Consider the following 12,929-nt stretch of genomic DNA (forward strand, 5'->3'; position numbering starts at 1 on the left):
CAAACTGACCTTTTGAAAAGGTAAAGCAAATAGTCATCTGAGAGAGGAGTGGTTGCTGTCTTAGGAGTAGTTTAGAAAAAATTAGGTTCCTGCCTTTCTGACCCAAACCTGTTTTGGCTAAAATTTACTATTAGCCTTCCTTCCCTTTATTTAATTTTCCAGTTTTCTCCCTATGATAATGAGCAACAGGTACAAGAAAGAAAATGTGTTTTCTTCCTGACTTAAAGAAGTCAAACTGGAACAAGGATGCAGGAGAAAATATTTAAAGTGTCCTTGTTTTCTGAGCTATTTTCCAGAAGAGTTTGTAGGTGTGCAGGAGCTGATATGGCAGGTGGGGAAGGCACCTGTACAAATAAAGGGTCAGTGATGTTGCAGTGCACTGCTCCCTCATGGCTGTTTGTGTCAGTGCAGTCAGGATGTCCCTCAGAGCAGCATGGTTGCTTGTAGTGAAGTCCTAGAAAACATCTAGAACAATTTCCTGGGAGCTTCAATTCCACCTGCAGCAGGAAAAAGTTGTTTCAGTATCACAATGCCATATATTAGGCTAAAAGAGCAGCTTTACAGTTTGGCCTCTGCTTCTGCTTGAGATGTGTTTTATCTTTAATACTTTATTCAGAGTAAGTGTTTATTTAGCTGAACTGATTACTCGGAGTCATTATTGCTGATCATGCTGTTCCAACACAGCTGTGATGGCCAGAGGGCCCTTCACTAGCAAATTGGCATTTGTGTTTGCATGGATGTTTTTTTCTCTGTACATGTTACATCTGTTGAAAAAGTATCATTTCAGAGCAGTAAAAGGAGAAGATCTTGCTTGTACTACATGAATCTCATGCTAGGCATTCAGGGACAAGACTTAAAACTGAGCTGCTGCAGTTTCCTGGTAGAGAAAAATTGTGGATTACATGGTGTTTCTGATCTGGTGCAACCACTGTACTTCTCTTTCTGGCCTTCAGCTGGACTTTTGACTGGATTCTGCAGAAACTAAACTTCATCTGTCTCTTCCTTACATACTTGTGTGCACCTGTATTGTTGTTTATTCACACTTTCTCTTGCTCTCTCTTAATATGATAGCAACTTTAAAAAGTGAACAGGCTTATTGAAAGAATTCTTTCTAGTACTGTTATAGTGTGTTCTTTGCAAGCAGGAATTTAGGGATGAGACCATGTCTTTTGACTCCTTGCCAAATTCTAAGCTGTTATTGTTCGGTTTAATCCCTTTGTGATAGTTTTCTTTATTTATCTCGTTTTAATTCCTTTTTTGTCAGCTTTAAATTTAAGTTTTGTGTCTTTACAGGTTTATTTTCGGACAGTAGAACTTGTTCAGGAGCCTATTCCTGGCTCACCAGGTCTGAGTTTCTACTTCAGAATCAATGGCAGACCCATTTTTATTAAGGGCTCAAACTGGATTCCAGCAGATTCTTTCCAGGACAGAGTGACCTATGACACGTAAGCCACGTTTGATGTTCTCTAAGGATAAAGGATAAAGTTTTCCTCCCTGATTCTCTCTCTCTACACCCTGTATCAAAGGTTGGTTTTGTTGGGTAAAACTTTTGAGGTAGAACACTAATTGTTGTGGGTGGGAGACTTCAGAATTAGGGCTTAATTAACAGGAACAGATTTGAGTGTTCAAGGCATGAAGGTGCAATTGCTGGTGGGATGGTGATTGCTTGCAGTTCATAGTTACTGGCCTTTCAGGTATTTTTAGGGATGATCCTCAGGTTCTTTGACCTTATCTGGACACATCCATTGGTAGTCAGAGGATGTGCACTTCATCCATGTCCTAACCCATGTCATGCAGTGTTATGTAGGTGCATAGTAGCCTCTCCCCTTTTCCTTATCTCATCTAGGCTACTTGGATTTCAGTGCATAGCCCTGCAGAGATGCAGGTGGGGTAGGGGCTGTACTGTACTTGGACTAAGCTTTGCTCTGGGGTATTGGGGAACCAGGACAGCAGGGCAAGCTGCAGTGTGCATTTGCGTGCAATTTAGAGGCTGCTAGTATGATTTAAGGAAAAATGAAGCCTAAAATTCTTAACATGAGATTCCCAGTCTCAGTATTTATCCTCACCCTCTCACTCCCCCATTCTTGCTATGCATTACAGAACTCACATTCCTGATTTTGTTTAAACAGAATTTGAATTAAATTAATTGACATACAAAGTAAGTAATATCAGAGGAGAAAAGACCTACGTGGTTAATAAAGCATAGTATTTCTAAATTTGGTCCTGCCAATACTCCTGTAAAAGCATTTACACATGTGTCACACCATCTATTTCATAAGTGTTAACAGAACCAAGCAACTTTTTCTGCACAAAAAATTGCTTTTTGGGAGCTCCGTCCAGACATGTAGGTTTAGAAACCAGAGTATTTTGATTCTTTCTGTTAGAGTTGTAAGTTGTAAATTGCCTATTAATGATTTAGATTTGGGTGGGTTTTTTGGTAGGAGCATTAGTTTCTTCGTTTTTTGTATAACCCAAGAAATTCTTAAGTAATACAACTTCACAAAACTTGTCTATCTCCTTTTTGTATTTGACAGACTAAGGCTACTCTTGAAGTCTGCAGCAGATGCTAACATGAATGCCCTTCGGGTTTGGGGAGGAGGAATATATGAACAAGATGAATTTTACAATATTTGTGATGAAATAGGAATAATGGTAAAAACAATAATACAGAATACTTATTTAAAAACTGACTAGAACTTGTAAATGAAAATCCACTTCAAGTTAAAAATAAGAAAATTAATACGTAAGTTCTAACCATCTTTCCAAAGGACATTGTAGAGTATCAACATGAGAGGTCAGATTACTAATTTTTTGGTTGGCTGGTTGAGGTTCTTTAATTTCTTTGTAATTTGAATGTCTTGTGATTACAGAGATTGTCTGTTAAATCTGGAAGTGATATTTTGGAGACTTTACAGTAGAAGGTTGCCATTGGTAGAAGGTAGCTGTGCTCTTCTCAGATGTGGAAATGGATTTTATTTATTTTAAAAGTATTTTCTTCCTTTTAGCAACAACTGAAAAGGTATGGGTGTTTCTGGTTCAAACTTTTCATTTGACCCAAAGACAAACATGGAAGGCATTATTCAAGGGGCCATTTTGAACAAGTTGTAATTTAATATAAATATAGCTGTAAGGTAAACACCTGCTGCAATCACTAATCCTAGATGAGTACTTTTATTATATAAGCTTGGAGGCATGTATTAATAAGTTATGATGAAGCAGTGACTAGATGAATGAAGGCCAAGCTGCATTTGGTATTAAAAATCCTGAGATGTGTGTTTGGTCTTAATCTACACCAGAAGAAACAGGGAAACAGAATTCATACCTTGCTGCTTTCAGATGATGTGCTTGCAAAAAAAAAAAAAAAAAAAGTTACATCTATTTTAGTGATCTGAATGAGTGTCCTAATTTTCAAGGTTTCTGAGCACTTACAGTTCTTTAATTTTTGACACTAGGCACCTTAAGTAGGCCACTTAGATCTGTGTCTGTATAGTGCTCAGTGCAAGATTTAGATCTTATTTAACAGCCAAAATAGCAAGTAAATGCAGAAAATCAAACCCTTTTTCTGGAGAAGGCAATGGGGAAGGCTTTTGGATTTGTTTCTTCTGATGGTCTTGCAAAGGCTTGAAAGTGCTTTAGAGTCAAACTGTGTTTAAGGAAAACCAGTGATAGCTCACTGAGGACAATAGTGAGAAAGTTTCTTTGAAGAAGGAGTTTTGACACCAACAGCCACTAAAGGATTATAAGTGATTCTGCAGCAATAGCTTTGCTTTTTCTGTTCAGTGTTAAGATTGTAACAATTATTAATGGCTCCATTATCTCCCACTGTCCTATTCTTTATCTTCAGCTTCCTTAGGGAATGTGTGCTGAAAAGAACCATGGAAAAGCATAGTCTCACTGCAATGAAAATGAAATTCTATGAGGAGCTGGTCTCTGTCTCTCTCCATGTAGCATGGTGTTTAGAAAAGTGGAGTCTGCTATAGACTCCTTTGGGTTAAGATGATTGTTCTTGAGGTCTCTCCATTAACATTTGAGATAGACTAGAAGGAGCCTCAAGGTTACTGCAATTTAAAAAACAAAACAGGTAAACAAGAAATGTTATCCATCTCATTGGGTTTCCGTTCCCATTTTTGTAATTCTCCTGCAAGGTACAAATGGAGTTCATTGTTCTTGAATTGAAAGGCTTGCTGTTCTCTAGCAGCCTCTACTTGATCTTTCTTTGAAGAGAAAGGTCATTCTGTTTTTCAAGCATGTAGTTTGTTTCTGCCCCTCTTACTGTGCCAGATTTGCTGATTTTTGGATCATTTTGTATGGAGGTGTTTTCTTAATAAGTACACATTAATGTCTGTTAAGTGTGCTCAATGCCACATCAGAAGAATTAATGCTTCTTCTCATTAAGTAATGGAGATTTGGTGTTATACCTGCAAAATAGTAAATATGAAATTGATCTGTTCAGCTGCAAATTGCTACATGTTCATGTTTCTGATTATTCTGTTGAAACTTAAAGAACTTCATCTACTGAGCAGTATTCTGCTCCTCAGTGTAGGCTGTCAGGACCTGATTCCTATTTCATAATCCTGGTGTCAAGGATAACCCCAGTGGGGACTGTGCGCATACTTGAGCCCTATGGTGAATGTGATTTGTTTTCTGTCTGAACAAAGACCTGTGCATCCCAATACATTTTTTAAGTATGCAAAGTAAATTACTGACAATTTTTAAAATCTTTCCTTTCTCTTGTAGATTTGGCAGGATTTTATGTTTGCGTGTGCGCTATATCCAACTGACCAGAATTATTTAGAATCTGTAAGAGCAGAAGTTTCTCATCAGGTATTTTTTCCACGTGTCAAAGCTCTATTTCACATTATCTATTTTTCATTGACTGACTGTGTAAGTTAGCTTTCCAAAAATGGTTGTTTTGAAGTTTTTGATAGTGTACCTTTATGTAGCAGACACAAAATGTAACCTTGCTAAATCTTCTTGAACTCCTCTGACTGCTTGCAGGAGTAGTTAGTCAACCAAACCACACAGAATTTATCCTTTACACATAGCTGAGTAGAAGTGGATGGTACACATGTGCATAAGGCAGATGTATGTCAGCATATTAGAAGTTTTCCCTTCTGAAGGTGCATATTACAAAACTTTGAGCCCGGTGGGAAGCTGTGGGAATAGTGAACCATATGGCAAAAAATGGGAATTGTAGGCTTAGCATATGTAATATACATGTGGACTTGTAATATAGCTAGTAATAAAGTGATTATTTTTTAAAAAGTTAATTGTTAAGATAAGTAATTTTGTTTGACTTCTGAAACTGTAAGTTGTATTTCAGGTGCGACGTTTAAAATCTCATCCATCGATTATTCTTTGGAGTGGTAACAATGAAAATGAAGCAGCAATTGCAAGCAACTGGTTCTCCATACCTTATTCTGACATAGGAGTCTATATCAAAGACTATGTGACCCTTTATGTGAAGAACATACGTGAAATAGTCCTTAGTGTAAGTAATTTCAAGAAACTGTAGGAGGAGATGGCTTGGCAAAAGGTTTTAATGTTGGAGCAAGCTGGAATTACCTTTTTTTTCTTTTAATTCTTTTTAGACATGAGGAAGAGCATTTTGACAAATTGCCCTTTCCAAGCTCTTCTAAACAACTCTCTAAAGTCAAGAGTTATTCTCCAAATAAAAAAAAAAATTAACTTACTTGTCTTTAACATTTTGTGATGTGTTAAGTAAGACATTAAAGTGTAGTAGATCTTGCTTCTTTTTTCCTTCCTGCTTTTAGCATGTCCACATGTGCCTTCACTTCCAGTGGACAAAAGTCAGCTTGCCCATTGACTAATTAATCTAGATGATGAGGTTTCCTTTATCCTGATTTTGTTGAAGAACACTGTGAAAAGCATTTAACAACCCTCAGGTATTTTAGTAGCAGTTGAAGAAATCTATAAAGATGTTACTTCTTCAGTATATGACTGTATATTTCTTGTTCTAATCAGGTAAAGGAAAAGAGATGCTAAACATTGAACTCATGCTGTGTTATTGATTTTGTAAATAAAATCTATGGTATTCTACAGTATGTGAAGACTAAGTAAAATATTTAGATGCAAAATTTAAACTGCGAGTACACAGTCCACAAACACCTGGAATACTTGATTAAGTCTAGTGTGATTTGGCACTACCCATTTTGCACAGGCTTTTTGGGTTTATTTCTCCTCTTAGAAGAGGAGATTCTAATTTCCGTACTGAGCTCTGTGTAAAGGTGTGCTGTGGTGTTTTTGTGATTAGCTACATGACTTGGGTGGCCAGTGTAGATGCAACAAAGTGAGGTGTTCTGGCTTGGTACTTGTGCAGCATTGCCATCCAAGACAGACCCATTTTTATTTTAAATCCATTGAATAACGATTTTGAGTGCAAAAAAGAACCACAGAGGGAGATCACTTCAGGTCCTGTGTAATACAAGCCAGCTGAGGAAACCTGTAACTACCAGTAGTGCTGGAGTTGGTAACTTGAAAAGGCTTCTACCTTTGAGCTAAAGACTTCAGGGAATGCAGGATTTCCTGTAGTAAATAGTTTCAATTAATTATTAATTACTCACACCAAGAAAAAAAAGGAAAAAAGAAGGATGGGGAAACAGGATTGTTTCTTAAAATGAAGCAAATGTGTGAGTCCATTACTGTGTTCGAGCCAATTGCGGTAACTTGTTACTGGTAACTAATTTGGACCTCTATCTAACTAGAAGTAGGGTGTTAAGTGAATTATACCTGCAAAAGAATTTCTTTAGTACTTTGTAGATTATTGTTAAAAGATTTAGTATTCTGAGTCAACTGAGACTATAAATAAAGGCAGCTCTGAACAATTTGAAATGTAACCCTTCTTGTAGTCTCATCCATTTTAGCATACAGAGCAAGCTAAAATGACAATAATCTGTAATGATACCATGCAAGCATTAAAAGCAGAACATCTTGGATTTGTTAGGACTAAATTTAGGTGATTGTTTAATAAGAAAGGAGAAAATCATGGCCTTGATCCTGCAAAAACACTGCAAAAGTAATAATTTTCCATAAAGAAGTTGTAGTACTCAAATATTAATGTTCCTTGAGTATATATTTCACAAGATACACTTTAAATAGCCTTCATTAAGAATTTAGAGGCATATAAAGATAGAAAATCTCTTGATGTGAGGAGAGAATCCCTCAGAACAGCAGAGCAAGCAGAATCATGCCCAGCTGTCCTCCAAGAACATAAGTAAGAAGCTAATTAAGTAAGTAAAGATGATGAATGTTAGGACATAAAAAGGGAATGTGTCCTAGGTGGTGACTCAGAAATTTGGAAGAAGTACGGTCTCCCTGCCCCCAAGCTCTTTTTTTCAAAAAGTGGTCTGTGTATTCAGATGGTAAAAGCCAATCACTTTGTAAGGGGGTTGTATTTTTGTTTTGTTTTTTTTAAATCTCAGGAAGATAAGAGTCGTCCTTTTGTTACATCCAGTCCCACCAATGGCTTGGAGTCAGTTAAAGAAGGCTGGCTCTCCCAGAATCCTTATGACACCCATTACGGTGACACACACTTTTATGACTACAACAGTGACTGCTGGAACTGGACAGTGTATCCTAAAACTCGTTTTGCTTCAGAGTATGGATTTCAGTCCTGGCCTTCCTTCAGTACAATTGAAAAGGTAAGGCTGGGCTTCTACACCTTGCTGTCCCCTTCGCTCTCATTTAGTGAGAGCAATGAATCTTTTCCCAAAAAACTTCTGCATGCAAACTGTAGTAATGTGTTGTTAGGCATAGTATGGCGTACATAGGATAGAGGTGTGTACTGGTGGGGAGGGAGGGAATGGAACCATACTGTTTCCCTCCTCTGTGTTCAATATACTTACCTTGATGTCGCAAGAGGGGCCTGGTTTGGATGAGAAACTATTACGAAACTCTTATTTCTGGTAGTAATTCTATGTATAGCTCAGTAATGTTTGACTAACATCTGTTTACTTTTGTGGTGTCTGGGGGATATGTATTTGAGAAAGAAGAGAAACATGACAAAAGCTGAATTGTACTGAATTTTAAAATGTTTTGATTTCTATGCATTACCAATTTCTTTCATTTAAATAATCTGTTTCTTAATGCATTGCATGTAAGAGGATTTGGTTTTGTCTCCATTAAATTTAGATATTATATGTTCTGTCTTACTTGTCAAAGTGGAGCAGAGACATAACACGCTGTTTGTCCATTTGTCCAGGGAGGGAAGTTGATATTCATGCATGCAAGCAAAAGGAGTTCAGAATCTTTCTTCCAATTTGCTGGGCAAAGCATATTATGTGAAGCATAATCAGAACATTCATCTATAATAATAACAATAAAAATTATCCAATCCAGCCTAAAAAGATAAAATTTAATAAGAATGTTTCGAGAGAGTAATTATAATGAAAACTTGGCAATAATAACTTAATGAGTTGGGCTGCTCTGTTGTCTTTAGTTGAAAAAATCTGGTTTATGGTAATTTGTTATCAGAGGCAGGTTTGAAAATGTATCGACATATGATTAGAATTTGTAGCCCTACTGACTTACATAACTTTTATACCTCAGTGTGGTTGACTAGATTATATTCTTCGATATTAATCTAGATGTTTCTGATTTATTATGAATGCAAGCAAAACTCTGAGGTCCCTTGGCCAGCCCAAAGCTTAGGACAATTAGATTAAATGCCACTGAGCCAAAAGTTGCTCTTCTGGCTTCAACAGCAATGTTTGTTTTCATTTTTTTGTACAAGGACTGTAAGCAAAGGCTGTTAGTGATTAGAAACCTTTGCATGACTGCATGAGGCACTGTAGAAATATACTACCAATTTTAAGGTTTTGGATTATATCAGTAGGCTGTAATGGATATCCTTTCCTCAATATCCTGGCTGTCATTAAATGTACTTTCTACCTTTTCATTCAGATACCTTATTTTTGTGGTTTTTAAAAGGTTTCCTCCCCTGAGGACTGGTCCTACACAAGCAATTTTTCTCTCCATCGGCAGCACCATGAAGGTGGCAATATTCAGATGCTTCAAGAGATTGGGCGTCATTTCAAGCTTCCCCAGAGCTCAGATCCTGTAAAGCAGTTCAAAGATATGATTTACCTCACTCAGGTACAATGATGTCTTCCATAGAAGTAGCTGTCAGTACTTGTTCCATTAAATTCTGTCAGCTGTTAGAGCTGGACCTGGTCCCTTAGGGAGTGTTCCATCATACAGAAAGTTTCCATTCTGAAGAACTGGAGAGTCCAGTTTAATTTGGAGCTAGCTTGTCTCTCTTTTATTGTAGAGAGATGCCAATTTCCATGATAGAAGGGCTGGAATAATGAAGGAATTACCCAGAAACTGGGAGAAAGTCTGTCTGAAAGTATGTGCTGCCTTGGTTCTTCTTCCGAGCTGGGAGAGGATGCAGGGATGTGTTGGGCTTCCATGGTACAAGATTATTCCCAGTGCTGCATGTTACTCCCTGTTCCATGTTTTGTTCTTCATGTGGCCCCTTGTAGGATCACTGCTTTGATTTTTGCCACATGGAACACGTGAACTTTGGAAGCAAGATTTTTTCCAAATAATGTATTTCTCTATTAATTAGATTAGTAGTAGCTTTTATTTTATTGTGGACTCTAATATTGATATTTTAGAGAATACATGTTGGGGTTTTTTTCAAGTCAGAAGCATGTATTTTGCTTTTAATTCATAGTAGTCCTACATCATGCTTGCTTCTTTATTTGTGATTTCTGTGCAATTTTTAAAAGATGCTAAGTAACTTTCTAATGCTATTATGCAAATTGAAAGTGCTGTTAATTTTTGGAGTGTTTCAAGAATTTGAGAAACACTCTTGATGGAAATAACTACACACTAAGTTTCTAATGTTTAAGAGCTGCTGTCAGCAAGTTTTATATAAAAGCAAAATTGCTTGAGAATTTTTGTCACTCTTGACAAGAGAACAAGGATAGACAATGCCTTGAAATTGAAACCGGGATAAAGCTTGCACCATGAGGTCCTGACTCAAAAAAGCTGTGAGAGTTTCTGTAAGGCTATGTCTTTTAAGGTCTTATTAACAGGTTAAACAATTTAATACCAAAATAAGGATAGCAAAAAGGATAAAGAAAGCAAATTTGCTTTAATGGTTAACTAGAAGTAATTTCTTTACCTTTTGGACTGTCCTAAAGACTTTTAACTTTATTTTAAGAATTTCTTTATATTTCCCCAGCCTAATAATAACCTATGTGAAGAACATATCAGTCAGTTTAGCACCTATTGAGAACTTGGCCAATGAAAAATTCTGAAAAGTGGTTTTTAGCTGATGTGAAGGAGAAAAGGAGTGGGAGTGCAGCTGAAAAAAGGCTGCTTTTCTGATGCACAGTTTTGACTGTATAGTGAGAATGTAAGTTCAGAGTGTAGGGGTTTAGACACCAAGTTAATGTATACAGAAGGAAATGCAGCTTAACATCATTTTAACCCCTCTGGAGGGGTTTATTTAAATCAATTAAAAAAATACTTATTTTAAATTTCATTTTATTTTCCTTATCTTCAATTTGCCTTCCAAAGACCATCTTCACTGTATGGAAGTAGCCCCATATGCGATTCTTGAAGAGTAATGCTTGCAAAGCTGTTGGGAGCTGCTAGGAATAGATCTCCTTCCAGCAGAGTTCCACTGCACTGCAGGTGGATACTCCTCAGAGCTCAAGTTTAAAGTTATATGCTGTTGCTGTGAAGTCTGTGTTGTGTATCAATCTATTCACACGTTTTGAAAAAAAAAGTAAAATCCAATGTGCCAAAAATAATTGTTATCTCTTTGTTGACCAAGGTGATGCAGGCTCAGTGTATAAAGACAGAAACTGAATTCTATCGTTTTAGTCAAAGTGAAATAATCAATGGAGAAGGACACACAATGGGAGCTCTGTACTGGCAACTCAATGACATTTGGCAGGCTCCTTCATGGGCTTCCTTGGGTAAGTTTGTGACAGTCTGGTAAAAAGCACCAGCTACCAGTTGTGCTTTCCTCATCTGGAAGTATCAGAATAAGAAATAAAGCTCTGTTCTGTCTCTTGAGTACCTTTACAAACTTCGAACATATTTCTGTCCATCCTTTAGAAATGCATTACACGATGGGATTTATGATATAAAAACAGAGCATCTGGGTTTCTTCTGTAGTCAGCTGGGGGAGAGATGATTATCTCCAAATGTGATTCATTGTGTCCATTGCTGTCTTGGGGCTGGAATGAATTATCTTCTCCATTGTGAATTTGATTTTCATAGAACTTCATAGGATATCTCTCACCTGGCATAGGTTCTGAGAAGCTTTTTATAGGAGATGACTGCCTGAGATTTGATGTCTAACTTGGTGTCAGATGAAGTGAATCACTCCTCATGACTAATTTATTCTGCTAATGTGCTATTTACACAGAATTTTTTCCTCATAGAACACAAAAATGATCAGACATATAAAGAGATAAGTCACTTAGGCAGTAAGAAGTAGGGGAAGAATGAGGAATGTGTGGTGTGATGGAAGTGGCTGTGTTTCATGTTCCAAACATTTTGTCTAGAAACCGTTTTGAAATGGAGAAGTTGTCCTATGGCAGCTGTATAGGACTTGGGTTGATTCTATTTCAATTTTAGTTTTCTCACATATTTTGGTTTTGAATATCTTTATTTAAGCATTTCACGTGTGAAAAAATATGAGCAAACTAGAAAAAGCTGAGAGAAAAAGTAAGACTGTCTATGGACAGTCTTGATGTACCCTTGGAATAAAATGGCATTTGACCTGGGTTTGGGAAAAAATTAACCCACACCATCCTCCCCCGTTTTTTCTGGGAGATGTTTGTCCCTTTCCCTTTTTTTTTTTTTTTAAGTAATCCAAGCAAAATAACTGCAACAATAAAGCAAAAACCAGTAGAAGAAAGAGGCTAATTTATTTAAATGTTAAGGCAGTGGTCCAGCTATGATGCTTATCTTTCTGGACTTTCTAGACTTGTATTAGGAAATGGAATATAATAATGTTCTCTTTTATGATTCTAGCAATGAGTGATGCTGGTAGGTTTTAAGTGCCTCAAGAGAAAAAGATGCTTGGAAAAGTGTCCCTTTGTAAAGACAGGTGTATTGATAGATGTAATGGTCGTGGAGACCATAAATTTCTTTTTGAGTACAGAGATGGCATCACTGTAGAATATTTATCAAATACTTGAATTATTCATATGTTGTTGAAGTTTAGAAGAAAGAAGCTCAGCAGAGATACAGCTGTCCCTTTGTTTTGTTGTATTCCCTCAGTGAGATGAGGAAAGGTTTAATATTCATTTAATTAGGCAGTGTGGTAGAGGGATTTTGAAATGCTAATGGCTGAAATTATGCAAGACTTCGGAGAAATTAGTTTTATTTGCACTTCAAAAACACGTTTCTGCATTTTGTTAGGTGGCACAGTAGTATCAATGAGTGCTTTTATTTAAATCTGTTACTTTGCAGAAAGTCATGGAGGGGCTTACATAATTTCTGGTACAAAGCAGAAATGTTTGCACATGGTGGGGAAGGAAGAAGGTAGCAAATGTTTCTCCTTTTAACTTTTACCTTGAAGATGTTTGCTTGGATTGAATGAAAACACAGCACAGCACTTGTGTCATAGCACTTCTGGCTTCAGCTCAGAAGTAAACAGCTTTTATCACAACTGGGTTCTGACTGTTAGTACCTAGCTGTGAAGCTGGCTGTGCCATGTTGGATGCTTTAGCATCTCTGCAGTATGTTTTGGTGGAGTGCTGTGACACTCCCAGACAAGTGTCACCTTGAGGTACCCAACTCGGTAGTCTTGAGATTCCCTTGAGCAGATAACTGGCTTTTATTGCAGGTTCAATATTTAGAGCCCCTGGTGAGCCCTGGTGCAGGCTGTTATGGAGAATAATTGATTTGAATTCATGAGGCTGAGGTGAGGAGAGAACTAG

The 12,929-nt window shown here is 37.1% G+C and overlaps 1 protein-coding gene across 1 annotated transcript in view; it reads left to right on the top strand.

The window, feature by feature from the left end:
• The window catches only part of MANBA (mannosidase beta), a 51,789-nt gene that overhangs the window by 23,191 nt on the left and 15,669 nt on the right, over window positions 1-12,929 (top strand). The window contains exons 8-14 of the mRNA XM_077782959.1: window positions 1,294-1,445; window positions 2,535-2,652; window positions 4,738-4,824; window positions 5,324-5,491; window positions 7,443-7,661; window positions 8,950-9,114; window positions 10,808-10,952. Of these exons, the coding sequence (XP_077639085.1) occupies window positions 1,294-1,445; window positions 2,535-2,652; window positions 4,738-4,824; window positions 5,324-5,491; window positions 7,443-7,661; window positions 8,950-9,114; window positions 10,808-10,952 (1,054 nt within the window). The remainder of the gene's footprint in view (window positions 1-1,293; window positions 1,446-2,534; window positions 2,653-4,737; window positions 4,825-5,323; window positions 5,492-7,442; window positions 7,662-8,949; window positions 9,115-10,807; window positions 10,953-12,929) is intronic.

Source organism: Lonchura striata, chromosome 4, assembly GCF_046129695.1.
Source record: "Lonchura striata isolate bLonStr1 chromosome 4, bLonStr1.mat, whole genome shotgun sequence".
Taxonomy (NCBI): domain Eukaryota; kingdom Metazoa; phylum Chordata; class Aves; order Passeriformes; family Estrildidae; genus Lonchura; species Lonchura striata.